Source organism: Miniopterus natalensis, chromosome 6, assembly GCF_054644295.1.
Source record: "Miniopterus natalensis isolate mMinNat1 chromosome 6, mMinNat1.hap1, whole genome shotgun sequence".
In the NCBI taxonomy this organism is placed as follows: Eukaryota; Metazoa; Chordata; class Mammalia; order Chiroptera; family Miniopteridae; genus Miniopterus; species Miniopterus natalensis.
This window is the reverse complement of record NC_142086.1, coordinates 8,993,454-9,017,768: the sequence shown is the minus strand read 5'-3', so window position 1 is coordinate 9,017,768 and position 24,315 is coordinate 8,993,454. Positions and strand designations below refer to the sequence as shown.

Here is a 24,315-nt window from a genome sequence, read left to right as displayed (position 1 = left end):
TGTTTTTTTGTGCCCCTTGCAGTTTAAACAATGCTTGCTGAAGAGGGAGCCCACAAATAAGAACACTGCGTTAAAAGCAGGTATGCAAAGATGGTATTCGAGCCAACATACCACAGGCCTGCCGAGCTCTAGTCCCGGTAGTTTTCTCTTTAACTCCCTTCCACTGTGAGATGAATTTGCCAGACTCAGTGCCAACGCCAGCCCAGACTTCCTTCTTATCACTGCTCGGTTGAGTCTGTGGTGCTCTAACCCAGAGGAAAACAACTTGTTTTAAAAGCAGTGAAAACACCGCATTCCTCTGGCACAGGATGAAGACCAGCTCAGCTCCTCAGTCGTAGATCATTGTCTATTGTTCTGCAAACTGTAAAGCACGACTGTGGCTGCAGTCCTGCCTGCGTCCTGGGCTCCTCACGAATACTAACTAAAGGGCGCTGCCCCAGAAAGTGGTAGGTAATTTTAAAAAAGAAAGAAAGAAAAGACAGGTAGGATAAAAAACAGGCTTTATGTAATTTTACACTCTTGCAATCTCCTGCAGGCTCTGAACAGGGTAGAATGGGGTCTCGGAAGTGTGGAGGCTGCCTCAGTGGTCTGCTGATTCTGCTTGCACTTTGGAGTATAATTGTGAATATACTATTGTATTTCCCAAACGGGCAAACTTCCTATGCATCCAGCAGTAAGCTCACCAACTACGTGTGGTATTTTGAAGGAATCTGTTTCTCAGGTATCATGGTAAGTGGGACCTGGGAGACTTGGGATCACAAAAGGAAGAGTTTTTACTAAGAATTGCTTTGTTCCTACTAAAAGTAATCGGTAATGCAAAATTGTTCTACTAATCCTGGGTCTGGGATTTGGAAGATGGGTGGGGGTAGAGAGGCAAGTAGTCCCTTAGGATTTGGAGAGTGGCTTTGTTTTTTGGTAAACTGCTCGTTTATGTAGCTTCGGCAGTGCAGGAAGTTAATCCTAATAAAAGCTTGTGAGACTCTGGCCTGTAGAAACACTGTGTCCTCATGAACTCTATGTGTCAGTTAGGGTTATTGAATCCCCAGTGGCACTGCTCTTTTCCAGAACAGATTTTCTGCCTGCACTCCCTATTTCTCTAGCTTGATACTCAGACGGCGTGGAAAAGACAGAGACTTGGACGTGCAGACAAATTTGCACTCAGATCTCTGTCATTTGTGCCACGAGATCTTGAGCAAGTTACTCAGTGTCTTGTCTTCAATTGGAAATGGGATAATGGCATTTACTTTTCAGGTTGATGTGGGGATGAAAAAAAATCTAACATATGGCGTGTCCAGTACAGAGACTGACTTGTAGTAGGTACCCAGTGACTATTGTGATTATAAATACTTATTGAAGAATAGGCCATTTCATTGGTAAATAGCGGGACATTATACCCTTAATAATGGAAGGTATTTTTGAAAACTAAATCAAATTGTGCACAGTAAGAATCCATGAGTGTTTTCCTGATGACTTTTCTTTTTTAAAAATAAATCATGTTGGCAACTCAGAGGAAAAGACACTTTTCCTGTCATATCATTGTTAGAAACAACACATTGTACACTGTAAGCTTACTATATCACCAATCACCAGAAGCAAATCCATTATAATCTATTTCTACCTCTCTGGGGGTTTAATTTGTATAATACTTGAATAATTATGTTGGAAAATAGTTTTCACTTTGTTACTGTTTTGCATATTAAATTAGTAAACTTTAAAATACTAATACCCAATGCTATTGAAGCTGCTATATGATGGGTACATAGCAAATGGTGTAGTGTTTCCATAAATAAATGCAAACTTTTGTGAAGATTTTGAAATGGTATATTAAGATCCATGAGAATGCTCTGTCTTCCAAGTCAGTAATCCTAAATCTGAAAATTCATTATAAGGAAATAATCCAAAATAAGAAAAGAGATTATACACAGATGTTTGTGGCAGCATTATTTATAATAAGAAATAACTAGCAGCATCCTGGCATAGAAGCAGCCAAATAAACTGTGATACATTCACTTTTTTTTTTTTATTGATTTCAGAGAGAGGAGGGAGAGGGAGAGATAGAAACATCAATGATGAGAATTATTGATCATCAGCCTCCTGCACACCCCCTACTGGGGAATCAAGTCTGCAAGCCGAGCATGTGCCCTGACCGGGAATCGAACCGTGATCTACTGGTTCATGGGTCAAGGCTCAACCACTGAGCTATGCTGGCCAAGCACATTCACTTTTTATGGTGGTGAAAATTGTAATGATGAAGATCTAACAACATGGAAAATGAACATTCTGTAAGTGAAAAAAATATATAACAAAATCGTGAATAAATTATGATTGCAACTATGTAAAGTATACACAAGTGGGAAAACACTGGTGATACATGAAAAACAAGAGAAGGTGGTGGAATTATGGGTAATTTTCCTCCCTTATTCTTGAGCCTCTGTATTGCATTTATATTTTACAACCAAAAAAGGAAGCAGTTTCTCTTTCAACACAGGCTCTGCCTGTGTTTCTCTTTTGCGCAGGACTCCAGGGCCTAGGTCTAGCCACTTCTGCCAATATTATAAATGAATTTGGTTACTGTATCTGGTTTACTGTGCCTTATCTCATTTCCTTCCATACATAATTGTAGTACATGGAAGAGTTGCAAGCATGATTGTGTTAAAACCTATTAAAATCTGTGATAGCTAATGTGTTGAAAGGAGGGAATATAGGACTCTTTTGCTTATATTCATATAAAATTTAAAACTGGGAAAAGGACCTGTTCTCTATTTTTAATTGTCTAAGATTTTTTAAAAAAAATATTATTGCTACTGCATCAAATGCTTTTAAGAGAAAGGAGAGGAATATAGATAAAGAATTAAGTTGATTGATAAATAAGTAAAGACTGAAGGAATTTGGAAACTGGAAATGTTGACTACGAGCAGTAAAATAACAATGAACTTAGCTTCAAAATCCAGTACTGAACAGTGAGAAAAAAGGATAGGTGGAGAATTTGCCAGAAGCAATACATGTTCCATACCTGCCCCAATCACAAACTATAAATATCAAGAGAGTCATGTCTTTCCAGAACAAATATACAATCCTTTACCTAAGATACCAAAAAAGGGGAAAGTAGAATATATTGAATTCTCCCAGTTTGTTGGCTTGCTACAGACAAAACACTCTGGAAAATTTGTACTTGAGGTGGCTTGAATATGTGGGGGAACTGACTTACTTTACTTTTGAATCAAGAGCTGCTATTTCAGATTTACCGTGCCTCTCACCCCTGATCCCAGACAACAGTAAATGGAGAGAGGCTGGCAAACTGCAAAGTCTATAAATGGCTTTCCTTTGTCTTTGACACCTGGGTCTGTGAGAAATGCAGGTTTGCTGCTAGGTTGTATCCCAATGTCCATACCACTTCTCTTTAATTGTTAGCTTTTGATGACTGATCAACCATGATAATAATAACTAACATTTATCAATCACTTACTATGAATCAAGCACTATGTTCAAAATTTCACACACACTACTCATAATACCCTAACAACACCGTTTTAGAAGACATACTTGCGAGTTTACAGTCAGAAAGTGGCAGAGCTAGGATTCGAACCCAGGTCGACTTGACCCAGAATCTATGCTCTGTGCTCTGGTTATGAGCATGAATGTTAACTAGTGTCCCCTTGGATATTTTTTTCTCTTCCCTGCTATAGATGCTTATAGTCGCAGCAGCCTTTCTTGTCCTGGACAGTGACAACAACTACAAATGTTGCCAGAGTGAAAACTGCAGCAAAAAATACATGGTAAGAGCAATAGTTTTTTGAAGATAGTTGAGTGGGCTTTGACTTTCTTTCCTCTTACTCAGAAACACAAAAATATTAACATGATGCTACCCTCACTGTGATCTGTTTAGTACACAGCCCAAGAATTTACTCCAAAAATAATCTCTTTTTTTTATACACTCTTTTCTTCACCTTTGTTCTGCTGATATTCTTTAGGAAATTCAGAATTTAAAGATAAATGAGATTATAAAATAATTCTATCTTTTTCTAACTGGGTTTCTGTAAAGTCTTTTTTTTTCTTCTTTAGTGAGGACTGACTTACATATAATAAATGGGATCCATTAAAAGAGTACAATTGCATGACTTTTGACAGTGAATCCGCCCATGAAAGCACCATCACAATCAAGATATAGAGCATTTCCATCATCCCAAGAGACTAGTCCTTGGTCTGCTTTTTGTCATTATGGATGCTTTATACTTTGCATCAACAGAACCAGGCAGTATTTGGCTTTTGTATCTGGCTTCTTTCATTCAGCATAATGATTTGGGATTCATCCGTGTTGTTGGGCATAGGCAATGTACATTTCTAAGTTGGAACTTTAAAAATAATTAAAATAGAATCAAGAGAGTATAATATGCCCAAATTTTCTAAGCCTGTGCTGTACAGGCATGAGTTGGGCTGCTACGTTTCTGCCAGGATTCTTGTCTTCATCATCATCGGCATTGCTCACTCATATTTGCATAGCATTTTATAGTTCTTTTACATTTAGCCAGTGAATTAGATCATTCTTGCTCCTATTTTATAGATGAATCACTTGTGGTTTATTAACTAAGAGGAGCTTTCCCAGAGGTCTGGTAGGCTTTCTTTGCAGCAGTGGCTCCACACCATGGCTGTACATTGCAGTCATCTAGGAGTCTGGAGTTGAAATTCCACCCCCAGAGTCCCTGACTTAGCTCGTCTGAGGTTCAACCAGATTTTAATGTGCAGCCAAAATGTTTCTTTAACCAATGCCTTTGGAAGGTTAAAACAGTTTCATAATTTAGCACTGTGCCCTTGGTGAAGAATTGAAAAGTTTAAATATACTTGTGTGTGTGTGTGTGTGTGTGTGTGTGTGTGCATACATGTGTTTTCTTAACCAGTTGACTAAGTATCCCCCAGTAGCTGCTGGTATTATATTTATGGAAAAGCCTAGTGAGGCAATGGATTTAGGTAAATTTAAGCTATGAAACTCAAGAAATTTCTAGAAAACAAATGTATGTGGCAATAAAAATCAATGTGTTCAATTTGCCTAAACTCAGTGTTAGCATCTCCAACACAAATGGATGCTAGAAATAAGCTAGAGTCTGAACAAGGCCATATAATCAACACTGCATGAGATGACTGCCATCTGGATGGGAAGAGCATGAGGAAGGGGAGAGGATTCCCTGCTTAGCCCTTTCAAGGTAGGCTCTAGAATAGAAGTCCCAACTCATATGTCCTCAGGAGCCAAATATCTGATGGAAATGAAAGAAGTGAGCCTGTAGGCATTAGAGCAAACTTTCCATTTAGAGCTACTCTAGTCCAGCCAATTCTTACCAAGACAAAATTGGGCAATAATTCTCTTTTCAATAAAAAGCAGAAGTATGAATTTTGATCTAAATCCTCTCAACTATAAAATGTTGGCAATTGCTTCTCATTTAAATTAAATAAGGCATACCTTACAGGACAAATTTGAGTCTGTACCAGTCTGTAAGTTCTGAAGATCCAGAATGGAAATTGAAGTCACCCGAGGTTCACTTTTTAGGGGAGCAGGTTGTCCTTGGCTTTCTTAGGGGTCCCTGGCTGGGTCTGAAAACTTAAACTGATGGAAGACAGATTAACAGAAGAAAAGCATACACATTTTATTAAATTTTTACATGAACATGGCAGTTTTTACAGGAGAGTAAAGACCTGAAGAAGTAGCCAGAGCACCAGGTTTTTATATGTTATAGATAAAGAAACAAATATGTGAAGAATTGGCAAGACAGAAGGGCTTGGGTTAGTAAATGGATAAGAGGTAACTGGGAAGACAAAGGTTAGTTTAACAAGGCTTGTTTGTATAGATTTCTCAGCCCCAATTCTTTGTCTCCGGTGATATGAATGTCTTGCTTCCTTCTGGCACCGGGAGGGCACCTTTCACATGGGAGCTCTATGCCCTGTTTCAGGGAAGAAAGGCCAGGGGTGGGGGGCTTGGTCAGAGTGACCATCCTGCTTCTGCCACTTTCTTACACTCCTTTAGCTTAAAACATTCAATTTTCCAAGATGCCTTATTTAGGGGGTAGCATTTCCTGAACCCAGTCTGAAACTTCCCCCAAGAAGTCTCACAGTCCACAAACTGAGTTAGTAGATTGTCCCATAGCCCATGAGAGCAGCATCTCAGTCCAGGGCATTTCTATGGAAAAGCAAAGGTTAATGTTTAGAACAAACTATAAACTCTGTTTTTAGGTCTAGTGGGCTGTCAGTTAAAAAGATTTCTAGATGTTGGGCTCCAAGCATCTTCAGATAGAATAAGGGCAGGCAGTGGTCATCTGACAGATTTTCCTAGCTCATAGTTAAATGTCCTTGGGGGTGTTATTAGATGTTCTGGAAAACTTACTGAGTTGCTCACTCAGCAACAGGCATGAAGATTGTCTAAACATGAGCTATTGTGGTACATTCTCTGAAGTTTATATCAAGGTGTCCTACTTGAGATTGCAGGGCTTTGGGAAAGGGCAGTTTTAGTTCTCAGTGATTCCAGAGGGTGGGAGAAAATTGGGAACATTAATTATATGTCTGCATTGTATTTAATGCTGACAACTCTGAAGTTATGTCTGTTTTTTTCCCCTTAAAGATCTTAAAACCAGCTTTGTTTACCAAGGTTATTCCAAACCACATGAACTTAAAAAACAAACCTTTGGGTAGTTTCTATATTTCTGAGAATTTTAGGAATACTTCATTTAACTGTATGCTCAGTTATTTTCAAACCAGTTTGAATAGAACTCCTCTGAAAGATTTTATAAGCTAATTTGATAGTACCATACAAAGGCAGTTTTATGTTACATCCATAAAATATCATTAAAAAGATAAACTGAGATGTTAAAAATATTTTAAGGGTTTATTTGAACAAAAATCTGTTTGAATCAGGCCTTGCCAAACAGGAAGTAGTTAGGTACACTCAACAGACGGGAGTTCAGGGGAAAACCTTTATAGAGGAAAGGCAGAAGCAAATAAGGTCATTATTGATTGGCTATAGCATAAAATCTAGTTGGTGGTTTGTGATTGGTTGTTCCTAGGTTTTAATTTCACAACCTTGAGGCATTTGCAGGCTTAGATTTGATTTGCTTGCATAGGCGCTATGGTATTGGAGCCCACTAGCCTAATGGCCTTCCATTTAATTAATGTAATAACATATATATCAACATAAACATATGGACAGACACACAGATCTTACAGCTTTTGTTAAATTTTAGTCATGTCAAGTACATTAATACAAAACTCACTAGTTTGTAAAAGAACAGAGGGACCAAGTTGAGGTTATCTGCTCAGATGGCTAAAGTATTTTACTAATATACTTGATGAGGTCTGAAAATGTGTATTTGTCCTTGACAAGCAGTCTTACAGAGGCTGTGGTCTAGATTTGGGGCAAGAGAGCTTTCATAGCAGTTTAGGGGTTTTTAAGCCTCTTTTCCCTTTCTCCCTTTCACTCTCAGGTGTTTTTAGGTAGTATCTTAGCTATCTCTTGGGATGTTTACATTTCAAAGACATGGTAAGACTTTTTTCCTTTCTCTTAAGTGCAGAACAGTCCTGTTTCCCATGTCCTGGTCTTTTAGATCTGCCAGCATCTGGAGATGAATAGGGGACACTTGGGGATCAGTAAGGGTAGATGGACTTTGAATTGCTATTAGAGCCACATTTCTGGTTTTGTAAAGACGAGGCTTGTAGGACAAGGCCAGTTTTATATGTTTGTTTGTTTTTTCCTCAAAGTACTGGTTTGCAGCCTGAATGATATAAAGGGCTGACCCACCCATCCAACTACATTATCTTCAATTTGCTTCTTATATCAGGGAGAAGATTTCCAACTCAGATAGAAAGAAAGCATTTCTGTGTTCTGGATTTAGAGCTGTGTGTCTCTGGCATGCTTTAGTAAGTCATCCCACAAAGCCTTCAGCATGTGTTGCTCTCCCTCTGAGCACATAGCTTCATTCTAGCTTAGGAGGGAAGGCCCTAAAACAAAGTTCTATCAGGCTCTCAATATCAACCTCAAATTTGGCCAACTTCTGGCCATAGAGCTCTTTAAAAAAAAAATTGTTTCGAATATGTATATCAAAGGCTTACCTATCAAGTAACTTAAAACCAAAACTTAGCCATGAATTCAAGAGGGACCCTTAAAGAAGGTAAAAAAAAGATGCAGCCCTCCCAAGATCCAGAATCTGACCCTCAGATAACCAAAAGAAAAACTTTCCTGAGAGTTGGCAACAGTCAGTAGGACACCAGCCACAAGCGGGGTGCAACATTTATGCACAGCCATATTTGAGGGCCCCAGTCTAACAACTGGTTGCGTGAGACACTTGCACGCCCCAACAGACAAAAAGGCAAGCCAAGTTCTCAGGACACAAAACAAGAGAGAAACAAGAAAGCAATAGCTGTCCCTGGGAGGGAAAGGATCAATAACTAATGGGCACCTCAAAACCAAATTTTAACGAGAGTCACAATCCAAGGAACTAATTTCTTACAAATGTTTTTACTCCTCCCGATCTAAATTTGGAAAGGAAAAAAATTATTACCACCTTTGCCCAACTGGTTTCAACAGGCAGATTTAAAAGACTGATATGGCAAGAATTTTTACCTTCTGTCAGATTTCATCAGAGATTCAGAGTCTCTCTCCAAGAACAGCTTTCAGATCTAGCAAGGTGTCCCCAGCCAATGGTGCTACATTTTCGGTGCAAGAAACTGTAGGGGAGAAAAAAGTTTCCCTTGACCCTCTTAGGATCTTTAGCTGAGTCTGAAAATGAAACAGACAAGGGCAGATTAACAAAAGAAAAGCATACAAATTTTACTGAATTTTTACATGTACATGCGATCCTTCACAAGAGAATAAAGGCCTAAAGAGGTGGGCCAGGACAGCAAAGTTCTTATAGACAAAGAGATAAGAAATTTTTGAACATTGGCAAAACAGAGGGGTTTGAGGTAGGGGTAGTGAAGAAGTAACTGAAAGACCAAGTTTAGTTCAGTAAGTTTATTTATGCAGGTTTCTTGGTTCCACATTCCCTGTCTCTGGTGATAATGTCTTCTTTCTTCCTGGTACAGGAAGGTACCTGTCATGGGAGTTTCATGATCTGTTTCAAAGAAGGGCAGGTAGGGGGTCAGAGTGACTCACCTCAACTTGCAATTGTCTGCAAATGGAATCCTGCTTCTACAGTTTTCTTAAACTCCTTCAGCTTAAGATATCAATAGACCAAGATGCTTTATATTAATGTAGTATAATCTGAACTTTATCAACTTCTTGGTTGCTATCCATTCCTCCAGGAAGTCTCATCTTTTGCCAACATTTTGTGGGCTGTTTTCCCTGGAAAACAATTATCGACCAAATAAGGGCACTTGAAATAATAGGTAATATTTTTATTTTACTTCGCACTTTTCAAATAATTTTTATATCCATTATGTCCTTAATTTTTTAAATAGCCTTGTTATATAAGTGCTATAATCATCTACACATCTGCATTTTATGGAAAATGAAACTGTGATTCAGAGAGATTCTTTTAAAATTTTTTTTATTTTATTGATTTTTATTTTTATATTTTATATATATATATTTTATTGTTCAAAATATTATAGATGTACCCTTTTTTCCCCATTGACCCCTTCCACCCTGCACCCACTCCCTTCCCCAGGCGTTCACCCTATTGTCTGTGTCCTTGGGTTATGCATATATGCATATAAATTCTTTGGTTAATCTCTTCCTCCCCCCCCACACCCCTAACTTCGCTCTGAGATTCCTCAGTCTGATCCATGCCTCCATGTCATTGAATCTATTTTGTTCATCAGTTTATTAAGTTCTTTAGATTCCACATGTAAGTGAGATCACGTGGTACTTGTCTTTCTCTGCCTGGCTTATTTCGCTTAGCATAATATTCTCCAGGTCGATCCATACTGTCCCAAAGGGTACGAGATCCTTCTTCTTTACAACTGCATAGTATTCCATGGTGTAAATGTCCCACAGCTTTTTTATCCACTCATCTACTGATGGGCACTTGGGCTGTTTCCAGATCTTAGCTATTTTAAGTTATGCTGCTATGAACATAGGGGTGCATATATTCTTTCTAATTAGTGTTTCAGGATTCTGAGGATACATTCCTAGAAGTGGGATCACTGGGTCAAAAGACAGTTCCATTTTTAATTTTTTGAGGAACCTCCATACTGTTTTCCATAGTGGCTGTATCAGTTTGCATTCCTACCAGCAAGGGCTTCCCCTTTCTCCACACCCTCTCCAGCACATGTCATTTGATGATTTGTTGATGGCAGCCTTTCTGGCAGGTGTGAAGTGATACCTCATTGTGGTTTTAATTTGCATCTCTGATGATTAGTGACCTTGAGCATTTTTTCATATATCTCTTGGCCATCTGTATGTCCTCTTTGGAGACATGTCTATTCAGCTCCTTTCCTCATTTTTTAATTGGATTGTTTGTCTTCCTCTTGTTGAGCTGTATGAGTTCTTTACACCCTGGAAATTAGCCCTTTATCAGATGTGTGGTTGGCAAATATGTTCTCCCATACCGTGGGGTTCCTTTGTATTCTGAGGCTGATTTCGTTTGTTGTACAGAAGCCTTTTAGTTTGATGTAGTCCCATTTGTTTATTTTTTCTTTTGTTTCTCTTGCCCTAGGAGATGTATCAGTGAAAATTCCATTATGTGAGATGTCTGTGACTTTACTGCCTATGTTTTCTTCCAGGATTTTTATGGTTTTACAACTTACATTTAAGTCTTTTATCCATTTTGAATTTATTCTTGTGTATGGAGTATGTTGATGGTCTAGTTTCATTTTTTTTTCGTGTATCTGTCCAATTTTGCCAACATCATTTCTTGAAGAGACTGTTTTTACTACATTGTATGCTCTTGCCTCCTTTGTCAAATATTAACTGACCATAATGGTGTGGGTCTATTTCTGGGGTCTCTGTTCTGTTCCTTTGATCTATATGTCTGGTGTTGTACCAATACCAGGCTGTTTTGAATACAATGGTTTTGTAGTACAGTTTGAAGTCTGGTAAAGTGATTCCCCACCCCACTCTTTTCTTCTTTCTCAAGATGGCTGCAGCTATTTGGGGTCTTTTTTGGTTCCATATAAGTTTTTGGAATATTTGTTCTAGCTCTGTGAAATATGCTGCTGGTATTTTAATAGGAATTGCAATAAATTTATAGATTGCTTTGGGCAGTATGGACATTTTAATGATATTAGTTCTTCCTATTCATGAGCATGGTATATTCTTCCAGTTGTTTATATCTTCCTCTATTTCTTTTTTCAGTGACCTGTAGTTTTCCGAGTTCAGGTCTCTTACATCCTTGGTTAAGTTTATTTCTAGGTATCTTATTTTTTTAGTTGCAATAGTAAATGGGATTTTTTTTTTAGTTTCTCTTTTAGAGAATTTATTGTTGGTGTATAAAAATGCCTTTGATTTTCGGATGTTAACTTTGTATCCAGTTACCTTGCCAAATTCACTTATCAAATTTAGTAGTACTTTGGTGGAGTCTTTAGGGTTTTCTATGTACAATATCATGCCATCTGCAAATAATAACAGTTTTACTTCCATTTTTCCAATTTGGATACCTTTTATGTTGTCTTTCTGTCTGATGGCTGTGGCAAGGACTTCCAATACTATGCTGAATAAGAGTGGTGAAAGCAGACAACCCTGTCTTGTTCCTGTTTTTAAGGGAAATGGTTTTAGTTTTTGACCCTGAGTATGAGGTTGGCTGTAGGTTTGTCATATATGGCCTTTATTATGTTGAAGGATGATCCTTCTATTCCACTTTGCTGAGAGTTTTTATCAAAAATAGGTGCTGGATTTTGTCAAGTGCTTTTTCTGCATCTATTGACATGATCATATGATTTTTGTCCTTCATTTTGTTATGTGATATGTCACATTTATTGATTTGCTAGTATTATACCAGCCTTGCATCTCTACATCTCTAGAATAAATCCCACTTGGCCGTGGCGTATGATCTTTTTAATGTATTGCTGGATCCAGTTTGCTAGTATTTTGTTGACGATTTTAGCATCTATGTTCTTCAGGGATACTGGCCTGTAATTTTCTTTCTTTGTAGTGTCTTTATCTGGTTTTCAGATTAGGATGACGCTGGTCTCATAAAAAGAGCTTGGGAGTCTTCTTCTCTTTGAATTTTCTGGAATAGTTTGGGCAGAATAGGTGTTAATTCTTTGAATGCTTGGTAAATCTTAAACATTGGTCCAGGACTTTTGTTTACTGGGAGTTTTTTTATTTTATTACTGCTTCAATTTCATTAGTTGTTATCAGCCTATTCAGGTTTTCTGCCTCTTCTTGATTCAGCTTTGGAAGGTTGTATGCTTCTAGGAATTTGTCCATTTCCCCCATGTTGTCCAATTTGTTGGCATATAGTTGCTCATAGTATTTTCTTATGATCCTTTGTATTTCTGGTGGGTCAGTTGTTATATTACCTTTTTCCTTTCTGATTTTATTTATTTGGGTCCTCTTTGTTTTTTGGTGAGTCTGGCTAAAGGTTCATCAATCTTATTTATCTTTTCAAAGAACCAGCTCTTGGTTTAATTGATTTTTTGTATTGTTTTTTAAGTCTCTATGTCATTAATTTCTGCTCTGATCTTTATTATTTCCTTTCTTCTACTTACTCTGGGCTTTCTTGTTGTTCTCTTTCTAATTCTTTTCGTTGTTTTGTTAAATGGTTGAGTAGAGCTTTTTCTTGTTTCTTGAGATATGCCTGTAATACTATGAACTTTCCTCTCAGGACTGCTTTTGCTGTATCCCATAGATTTTGGGTTGTCTGTTCATTTTCATTTTTTTCCAGGAAGTGTTTGATTCCTTCCCTGATCTCATTGGTAACCCAGTCATTGTCTAATAACATGCTATTTAGCCTCCATGTGTTTTAATATTTTTTGAGTTTTTTTATGGTGGTTGATTTCCAGTTTCATGCCATTGTGATCTGAAAAGATGCTTGATATTTCAATATTCTTGAATTTGTAGAGACTTGCCTTATGCCCTAACATGTGGTCTATTTTCGAGAATGTTCCATGTGCACTTGAGAAGAATGTGTATTCTGCTGCTTTGGGATGAAATGTTCTATAAATGTCAATTAAATCCATTAGATCTAGTGTGTCATTTAAGGTCTCTGTTTCCCTGTTGATTTTTTGTCTTGATGATCTGTCCAGTGATGATGGTGGGATGTTAAAGTCTCCCACTATGACTGTGTTGCTGTCGATCTCCCCCTTAAAGTCCACCATGAAATATTTTTTTATATTTGGGTGCTCCAATATTGGGTGCATATATATTTATAAGGGTTATTTCCTCCTTTTGTATTGATCCCTTTAGTATTATGTAATGACCTCCTTTGTCTCTTGTTATGGTCTTTATTTTGAAGTCTATTTTTTCAGAAATAAGTATTGCTAGTCCAGCTTTTTTTCATTTCCATTTGCATGGAATATTTTTTTTCCATCCCTTCATTTTCAGCCTGTGTGAACCTTTTGCTCTCAGGTGGGTCTCTTGTAGACAGTATATATTTGGGTCCTATTTTCTTATCCATTCAGCTACCCTATGTCTTGTTTGTTTGTTTGTTTGTTTGTTTGTTTGTTTAAAATATTACAGACGTCCCTTTTACTCCCCAATGAGCCACTCCACCCCGTCCCAGCCCCCTCCCCAGTCCCTCTCCCACCATTGTCCCTGTCCTTGGGTTGTGCATATATGCATATAAATTCTTTGGTTACTCTCTCCGCTTCTACCCACATGCCCTCCTCCATCCCTCTGACATTTGTCAGTCTCACCTATGCTTCCATGTCATTGAATCTATTCTGTTCATCTGTTTATTAAGTTCTTTGAATGGAACATTTATTCTGTTTACATTTAAGGTTACTATTGATATATACTTATTTAATGCCATTTTCCCCTTTATGCTGATGTACTTTTCTCTCAATATTTCTTCTTCTTAAAGCGGTCTTTTCAGCATTTCTTGCAATGCTGGTTTGAAGGTACTGAACTCCTTTAGCTTTTTTTTTTTTTTTGGTCTGGGAAGCTCTTTATTTCACTTTCAACTTTAAATGATATCCTTGCTGGATAAAGCAATCTTGGTTGCATGTTCTTGCTTTTCATTACTTTGAGAACTTCATGCCACTCCCTTCTGGCCTCAAGTGTTTCTGTTGAGAATTCTGCTGTCAGCCTTATGGGGGTTCCCTTGTAGGTCACTGCTTCTCTGTCTCTTGCAGCCCTTAATATTCCCTCTCTGTCCTTAACATTTGCCATTTTAATTATGATGTGTCTTGGAGTGGGTCTCTTTGGGTTCCTCTTGTTTGGAACCTTCTGTGCTTCTTGAACTTGTGTGGCTTTCTCCTTCATCAGCTTAGGAAAGTTTTCTGTCATATTTGCTCCACTAGATTCTCTAACCCTTGCTTACTTTCTGCCTCTTCTGGCACTCTTATGATTCACCCCACCAGCAGCCCTGGCAGCTGGAGTCCTAATCCACCCTACTGGCTGCTCTGGTCCCTCTCTGGCTGCAGGAGGGCTCTCTTCCCCTTCTCCATGCAAAACACAGTTCAAATGCTTTCTGGGGTTTGACACAATGCCTTACAGGAAAGCAGAGGGTCCCTGTAGGTGGCTGCTGAGTGCAGCCCTCTGGCCCTTTTCTATTCAGAAGCCACACACTGCAGGACAGCTTTTCCTGTGGTCAGCACCCAGGGTGAAAGTCTTTTGCTCCAGATTCCGCAATTAGGCTTGTTGTTTCCCTGGGAAGGAGTAGTCCCCTCCTAGCAGGCACACTGTTCCCCTGGCTCCCTTTGCCCACATTGCACCAGCTTTCCTTCCCTTCTCCTCTGCTCTGGGTGTAAGATCCCAGCTTTTGGATGCCAGTTCACACTCCCAAGAGGAGGGAGCTTTGCAGCCTCTAACCCTTGAACCTTACAGCCCAGTAGTGGCTTCAGGAGTGACTCCTCCTTTCAACACCTTCCTCTCTTACCAGGCTCTATGATGTTTCTTCAGTGCTCCTTACTCAAAATATGTCCACTCAGGTGTATTTCTCTTGTTTTTCTAAGTTGATTATGCAGTATTTTAGCTGTAAATCCAGTCCGTGGCTGGAAGCAAGGGCACTCTGCTTCTTGTCAGAGTGCTGCCATCTACCCTTTCCCCTATTTTATTGATTTGAGAGAGGGAGGAAGAGGAAGAGAGAGAGAGAGAGAGATCAATGTGAGGGAGACACATCAATCAGCTGCCTCTCTCATGTGCTCTGACTGGGTATTGAACGCACAACCCAGGTATGTGCCTTGACCAGGGATCAAACCCTTGACCTTTCCGTGCAGGGGACGATGCTCTAACCACTTAGCACACCAACCAGGGCCAGAGAGATTCTTATTCTCACTTCATTTTGATGCTTACCTGGATTGTGCAATGTTATCTAGCATTAATTGCATTGTAATGTGTGTGTATATATACATAAATATATATTATGCTATGGTTGTCAATTTCCCCCAAAAAAGAAATTCTTCACTGATCTTTCCAGTGAACTGCTTAAGTGTACATTTGGTAAAAAAGGAGCTCAGTCTTTTCAAAACATCCTTCTTCTTTTTTCTTTCTTTTTAAAAAATTTATCTCTATTATTTAAAGTATTACAGAGATATTCTTTTTTTTCCCCCCACTCACCCCCCCACCCCCACCCCACTCCTGCTCCCTCCCCAGACCTTCACTGCACTATTGTCTGTGTCCATGGGTTAAGCATATAGGCATGTAAGTTCTTTGGTTAATCTCTTCCCACCCTACCCCCTTCCATCTGAAATACATCAGTCTGTTCCACTCTTCAATGTCTTTGGGGCTATTTTGTTTGTCAGTTTATTTTGTTCATTAGATTTTACATATAAGTGAGATCATGTGATACTTGTCTTTCTCTGACTGGCTTATTTCGCTTAGCATGATACTCTCTAGGTCCCTCCATGCTACCTCCTGTCTCAAAGTGTAAAAGATCCTTCTTTTTATAGCTGTATAGTATTCCACTGTGTAAATGTACCACAGCTTTTTTATCCACTCATTTGCTGATTGGGCTGTTTCCAGATTTTAGCTATTGTAAATTGTGCTGCTATGAACATAGGGGTGTATATATGCTTTCTGATTGGTGTTTCAGGCTTCTTAGGATACATTCCTAGAAGTGGGATCACTGGTTCAAATGGAAATTCCATTTTTAATTTTTTTGAGGAATCTCCACACTGTTTTACATAGTGGTTGTACCAGTTTGCATTCCCACCAGCAGTGTACTAGGGTTCCTTTTTCAAAATTGGCATTGGTGAATAGGTAAATTTTCTTTACAAAGTAGCTAACAAAAAGTAGCTCTGTTTATCTCATTCCATCATGGGACAAAACCTTATTAAAATCAATATAAGAAATAGTACTTGAAAGAGCTTTTAATCATATGAGAGGATATCAATGAAATAATTAGCAGACAGGAGAAAAGCAGAATTGTTCCTTTGTTTTTGAAATATATTTTTCCAATTTTCCATAATAAACATATATTAATGTTATAATCAGTAAAATAATTTTAAACAAAGAAATAATATAGATAACCCTTGTTCCTAAAAGCACAGGTTTGTTTTTTTCACTCTTTCTGGTCTCAGATTTTGAATTTATCATCAACTGGCTACTGCACGTTTCTGTTTGGCTGTCTTACTCTCATTTGAAACAAACACTTCTAAAACTAAATTAATTTTTTCCCAAACCAAACTACTCCTCTTGGCATAGTTATTTCTGTCTCCTGTTCATCCAAGTTTCAAACTCTGGATTTTTTCTTCAGTCCATCTTCAGCTACTCATTTCCTCATTGTCTTTTTTCTCCATTGCATGTCTTTGTCACTTGAACTTGTCTCCCTGTGGATTCTTTATTCCTGGGTTCTCTCACTTCCAGCTGGCCTGACATCACTGCTAGAGAAATCGTCCAAAATCATATGTTGGTTTATATCACATCCTTGCTCAAAAACCAACTACATGACTTGTCAGAAAAAAGAACGTATGCCAAGTCTAGGGTAACATAAATTCAAGATGAGCTTGGGACATCTGTGCCAGAAAGCAAGGAAATGTTCAAAGAATGATAAGGACATGTCAGGTGGCACAGGAACTGACTTTGAATGGATGTCCCCAATGGCCATATATGGACCATTTCAACAGCTAAAAGAATAGTAACAGTTATGAATTAGAACACATTGAATTGGAACATCTATGAGTCTACAGAAAGAGATGCAGTGGAGAAAGAAATGGAAGGTTTTTTGCGCAGAAAAATGATAATATAAATGCAGAAGAAATGATAGAAAAGCAGCACATTGCAACCAATTATTGTGAAAATTGGTGATCAATGGACATGAGGATCTTCACTGGGTGCTAAATTCATCTGTTGAAATGTCTTTAGGGAACAGGATATGACACAGCCTCAAAGTACTACCTCGCAAATTATTTACTATTTGCAAAGTGGAAAGTGTGAATTTATAGATCTGAAGGAAACCACCTAAACCAAGAGCTCAGACTTACCATCACAAATAGCAGTGAGAGGCCCACAGTGTACCCACACCAATCACATATTCTTGCCGACAGGCTCAACCCAAGTCCAATGTGGAGAAAATAAAAAAAGTCCAGAATGTAAAATGTTCTACAAGATAACTGGCTGGGATTCTTCAAAAATTATTTAATATACTAAAAAACAAAAAGGCAGTAAGGTATAGATTAAAGGAAACTAAATAGATATGATTTTGTGCATAAACCTTTATTGGTTCCTCTATGAAACTGTAAAAAAACAGCTACAGAATAACAGAATATCTTTATTCTTAGAAGATATGAGCTGATGTATGTAGGGGTGAGAAATCATAATGTCTTTCAAATACTTCAGCAACAAAAATGTGTAAATAAATAAATATAGGTATGTATATACATATACATAAAGAGAGAGAGGGAGAGAGAGTATGCAAGCAAAAGTGGTAAATATTCACAGAAGGGGAGTCTAGGCAAAGGATACATAGGGGTTCACTGTACTGTACTTTCAACTTTTTTGTAGATTTGAAAAAATTTTAATAAAAGGCTATTAAACCTTTGTCTGGAAGGAGGAAGTGCAGAGTCCCTGATCCAGCAGCACTCAAGGCCATGTTCCACCCAGATCCATCAAGCTGCACTCACTCTGTAAGAGAAACAAGGGCTAGACTGTGTCCTATGAACCCTGTCTCCCCAGCATTAGCATCAGGCCTATCACAACTCTCTCCTCTACTCCTCTGCAGGACCCCACTTAGGTCAAACCAATCTACTCTCTCTCACAACTCCGCCTGCGCTGCTCTGCCTGCGAACACTGCTCGTTCTCTCCACGCAATGACAACACCCTCCTCCCCAGCAATCCCGGCCTGGCTGGAATACGAATATGACCATCTAGGCTAACACCTAATATTTCCCCTCATATTACTACATGTGAATATATTAAAATATCATTTACATAAGCAAAAAGCAAGGATCATAGTTTATGGTTCTTAGAGAATAACATGTCTTCAACGACTAAGTATGGATTGATTGGTCACATCCCTTCGCTGCATTATGTCTGAGGTGATCACTGTTTTGATGTCAAAATCCCAGAAAAACCATACTCAAAAGTAAATTCAAAATGGATAAAAAACTTAAATGTAAGACATGAAACCATAAAAATCCTAGAGGAAAACATAGGCAGCAAGATCTCAGACATCTCTCCTAGCAATATGCTTGTTGATACATCTCCTAGGGCAAGAGAAACTAAGGAGAAAATAAACAAATGGGACTGCATCTAAGTAAAAATCTTCTGCACAGCAAAAGAAACCATCAACAAAACAAAAAGGGAGCCTGCTGTATGGGAGAACATATTTGCCAACAACACATCTGATAAAGGGTTAATATCCAAAATATATAAGGAACTCATACAATTTAACAAAAGGAAGACAAACAATCCAATTAAAAAATGGGGAAACGGCCTAAATAGGCACTTCTCCAAAGAGGATATTCAGATGGCCAAAAGACATGAAAAAATGCTCAAAGTCACTAATCATCAGAGAGATGCAAATTAAAACCACAATGAGGTATCACTTCACACCTGTCAGAATGGCTCCATCATCAAGTCAATGAACTACAAGTGCTGGCGAGGGTGTGGAGAAAAGGGGAAACCTAGCACACTGCTGGTGGGAGTGCAGACTGGGGCAGCCACTGTGGAAAACAGTATGGTCCTCAAAAGATTAAAAACTGACCTGCCATTTGACCCAGCGATCCCACTTCTAAGAATATATCCTAAGAAACCCAAACCATCAATCACAAAGAACTTATGCACCCCTCTGTTCGTAGCAGCACAACTTACAATAGCTAAGATCTGGAAGCAGCCCAAGTGCCCATCAGTAGATGAGTGAATATAAAAGCTGTGGGACATTCACACCATGGAATACTATGCAGCTGTAAAGAAGAAGGATCTCGTACCCTTTGGGACAGCATGGAAGAACTAGAAAGTATTATGCTAAGTGAAATAAGCCAGTCAGAGAAAGGCAAGTACCACATGATCGCACATATATGTGGAATATAATAAACAAAAAAAACTGATGGACAAAATGGATCCAGAGACACAGAAGCATGGAACAGACTGAGGGATCTAAGAGGGAAGGTGGGGAGGGGGGAGTGGCTGGAGAGAGATTAGTCAGGGAACTTATATGTTTATGGACACAGACACTGGTCTGGAGAAAGCCTAGGGGTGGGATGGATGTGGGGTGGAGAGGATCAGTGGGGGTAAAAAGGGGACATCTGTAATATTTTCAACAATAAAGGTAAAGAAACTTAAAAAAAAAGTCCCAGAAAAACAGGGAAGGAATTTAGTAAATGAACTAGTCACCTCTATGGAATGCCTAACAAAAAATCATTTAAAAACTTGTTTTTAGGATCAGGTGGGTTTGGATGAAATGTTCCTTGTTTTATCTGGGCATTTTGTATTGCACAGAGTTGAGCGGGCTTGGACGAATAGGGGAAGGTACCTATCTGATCATTTATCCACAGTATTTCCTTGGCTCATTCTGTGGCACTAACCTCCTCCTTCTGTGTTTAATTTAGACGCTGCTGTCCATGATCTTTTCTGCTCTTGGGATCGCTTTCTCTGGATACTGCCTGGCCATGTCAGCAGTGGGCCTTGTCCAAGGCCCATACTGCCGCACCCCCGATGGCTGGGAATACGCCTTTGAAGGCACTGCAGGACGGTAAGGGACAATTCTTCAAAGCAAGGTCAGGAACACCCGGCGTCATGCTCGTGCCCATTTTCCACGGTCACTGTAGGGTTCCATGCAGCTAGTTTAGTGCAGAATTTTCCTTTGTGTTTACTCATCTCCAGACCAATATATTCCTGCACAGATCTTTGTTCAGATGTCTTTTTCTCCAGTCTCGTAAACCCACATGCTCTCACTGTTTTGAGGCTCTCGTGGAGATACCCAAACGAAAGGCGCGTTTCGCCCGTGCCTCAGAACAGGGCTTCATGGTTACCGTGGTCTGGCGACCGCTGGAGCCTGCGCCTTGAGTGGTTCTGGGAGGTCAGTTCTTGTTCTGTGGCCAGGTTGGACATATGGTAGGTTACAGATATAAAGGGGCTCAGCTGAGAGAGAATCACAGTGGCCTTGAATGGGGCCACCCAGGGCTATACCAGCAGGGGCTCCACAGAGACCGAGCCGGGCAGGGTGAGAAGCGAAGCGCAGTCTGAGACGCAGACACGCCTGGGTGCGGGGGTTTGCAGCCTACCGAAAATGCGGTTAGGAGGCTGGTGCGGTGGCTCGGTCAGGGCTTGAGAGACCCGGCGCTGGATCACAGAATGCTTCACGCTGGCACCGTGCTGGGCTCACCGACCTGCCAGCATCTACAGAGGCAGCTCAAAGCGTGGCAGACAGGCACACAGGAGAGGGCCACTGAATCTCTCCCTGTCTCGCCCTACGCTCAGAATTCTAACGGAATAAAACCAGGCAGTGTCTGTACCACTCCCCAGGGGAGTTACATTTCTTCTCAGCTCCCCAGGGCTGGCTCTACTGTTCAAGACCCACATCTTATTTGAGGTCTTCCGTGCTCACCTAGAGCTGCGTGGCAGAACTGCTTCTGTGCTGCCTTCATTCTGAAGGCTCCACGAGGTGCTACGTCCAAAGCTCTTCCTCAGGTCAGGAGAACCTAAAAAACAACGCTTGGCCTTTCTGAGCACTTGGAGGAGACAATCCTGTGGGGTTGAAGGGCTTCAGGAAAGGGACCCTAATGTATCAAGTCCCACTGGGTGCAAAAAAACCATTTTTTTAAATGCCATTAGCCTCTGGATTATCCTCACCCCAAAACCAAAGAAGCCAGTGTGAAGCATTCTGTGATCCAGCAACGGGTCTCTCAAACCAAAACCTTTCAATACAAGAATATCAGGCTGCCCACGTGCCTCCCCACTATGCCTTTCCAGTTGCCTTTGATATTTACATTCACCTGTTTCCAGATTCTCTATTCCATGCAGACCCTGCTGGTACACTTATGACTCTCTATGGTTTACAAGAATAAATAGTACCATAGCCTGGAAGCAAAACAGAAACCCTGCAAGTCATCTTGCTTTAAGTGTTGGGTGATCTGTGCAGAGCATGTACTTGCAACAGTCTAGAGTAAGGATGTTGAAGAGGTTAGCTTCCCTGGTGGCTGAGACTGAGTTAGGAGTAGAAGGGCACCTGAAACGGGTCTAGGGAAATGGTAACAGGAAATTAGATCTGTATTGTGCTTACAGGTTCCTAAGCAGTTTTACATAACTCTCAACAAACAGTCACAGTAGCCTTAATGTTAGATATTTTAAGTTCATTGTCCAGATAAAACTCTAGAGGTCAGAGGTGTAATGCCCCTTTCCCAAGATCCTACAGGCCGGGAGTTGTGACTTCATACTCAGTGCTCTTTACCTCTTGAGACCTAAGGGTCAGTGGCAATACCAAGAAATTCTCAGAGTGCCTCTGAGTGTCCGAGAGCATCGAGAATAGGAAAGATTGTTAAGGAAGAAATGGAGTGGTGAGAGGGAAAAACAAAGAGGGGAGAGAAAACAAAGAGGGGAGAGAGGTCATGGTTGTGAGGGCAGCCACCACCAAGCAGAATTCACTCCTTTCTACCACAGGCATTAATACCCAGACCCACTTGGCTGGTACCCAGGCTGCCTGAATTGCTTTTTTGAGAAAAAAATCATCTTATTATTGACAATATAGTTATAGAAAATTTTGCCCTGTAAATAGGTTTGATTGTTTTTGTTTGGGGGATGTTTTAAAGACCAGTTTTCCATTTTGATTTAGTTGAACAGAGCATGTGCTATCCTCATAAGAAGAGGTAATGGCCATGGCAGACCTGGAAGTAAGCAAAAATCATCAGGTTGACCCAGTGGCTTTAAAATTATCTTGGAAGTTATTTCATTCTCACAGTTCCATGCTGAACTAGACTGATCAAACCTTCTGGCCTTTTGCATTCCCAGTCTAAATCTTAAGAAAGGCAGAACAGCAACTCTCTGAAGCAGCGGTCCTCACACTGTGGGCACAGACCAGCAGCATCACCATCACCTGGAAACTTAGAAATGTAGTCTCGAGCCCCATCTGGAGCTTCTGAATCCAAAACTCTGCAGTGGGGCCCCACAATCTGCATTTTCCCAAGCCCTCCACAATCCTGATGTAGTCTTAAGTTTGAGAACCACCCTTCTAGAGGGCTGTGGGACAGAGCCTAGGAATTTCTAGCAGAATTTGTCTTTCTCATTTTGCTACCTGTGTGATTTTATATCCAGTGCAAGCTCAGCCCTGTCCCTGAGAGCCCAGGCCACGGGCAGTCTTCACCTCCCTTGGTGTGACATCTGCTGCCTTTCATTGCTGTTGAATCTTCAGTACATGTCTTGCTTCCTAATTGCTTAGAATTGTCTCTGAGTCAAGCACCATGTTTACAATAAGCATAGCCCTGCCCTACGCACACTATATGTTCAATATATGTACTGAATGATTTTTTTAAATATACGAATTCATGTTTAATAATATTATGTGTTTTAACAATATATATTTGCATCCGAAACATATAAATAGAATTCTTGGGCCACGTATGTGGGCTTGGCCTCGTTGGATCTTGTTGACCATTTCCCTCCTCGCTCCCAGTTTCCTTACAGATCCCAGCGTCTGGATGCGGTGCCTTGAACCTGCGCAGGCAGTGCAGTGGAACATCATTTTGTTTTCCATTCTCATCGCACTCAGTGGGCTTCAGGTGATCGTCTGCCTCATCAGAGTAGTCATTCAGTTGTCCAAGATACTGTGTGGAACCTATTCAGTCATTATCCAGGTAACACCCCCCACTGGCAACTGTACCTCACCCATTTTACCTCCACTGCCCAACATCCAATGGGTTTTGATAAAAGGCTTTTAGAATTCCATCATTTCCGTTCCATCCCTACTGCCCTCATCTTTACTCAACCTCTGATACCTCCCATTTTTACCAATATTCCAGTGGGTTTGTTGTTTTGTCTACATGGACTAAATCAATGGAACAGTAAAATCTACACTCCATGTTATATGATGAGAACAACCCACTGTTTTCAATGAGCAACGCTTCAGTGTTCCATGTAGATATAACCCAAAGCTCAAATAAATATATGCATTTACATGTATTGAGAATTTTCTTGTTCATAAATAATCAAAGGCTCACAACCTTATCTTCTTTCTTTTGAATGCTGGTACATTCAGCTAATAATCCTCTTTATACAGAGTCATTAGTGAGTGGCTTTTAAGAAGCGAAATGTGTCTACATCTATTGGAACTATTTCTGCATCATCTGCTAAAATATTAATGTTAACTTAATTATAATTGAAACTACTAAACCTATCCAGCAAGTCCAGAGTGAAGAGACATCATGCCTGAGATCTTGTGTCTTGTTTATCAACACACATTAGCTAATCCCTTTCCTAGCAGTTTCAAGTAGATATATTCCTAGTCCATGCTGGTTTGATATAAATGGTAAGGTTAAGTTGCTACCTGGATTATGAATCATTCATCAAGTCGAGGTTACTACTTGACTCACGTTGGTTCTCTTTTTTTTACAGCCTGGAATCATTTGAATACGGACAAGAATGTTTTCCATTATCACGTGATGGTCACCTGTCTCAGTCTTTTATTTAGGCTTGAGGACAATATTCAGATGACTACTTGGTGCTTATTGTAGCCATTTGTGAAATTTACAGTCCTCACTAAAGTGCAAATTATGCCACACTTTCATTTAGAATTTTTTTCTAAGCCATGTGTGTCAAGACCTTTAATAATATTTATACCCTTTGATCAAACAAGTCCATTTCTA

The 24,315-nt window shown here is 39.7% G+C and overlaps 1 protein-coding gene across 1 annotated transcript; it reads left to right on the top strand.

The window, feature by feature from the left end:
* The first annotated feature begins 552 nt into the window (after nt 1-552).
* TM4SF18 (transmembrane 4 L six family member 18) lies at nt 553-24,315 on the top strand. Its single transcript, XM_016221833.2, has 5 exons — nt 553-729; nt 3,687-3,776; nt 20,068-20,210; nt 23,127-23,307; nt 24,065-24,315. The coding sequence occupies exons 1-5, from the start codon at nt 553-555 to the stop codon at nt 24,077-24,079; spliced, it is 606 nt and encodes a 201-aa protein (XP_016077319.1). The 3' UTR covers nt 24,080-24,315.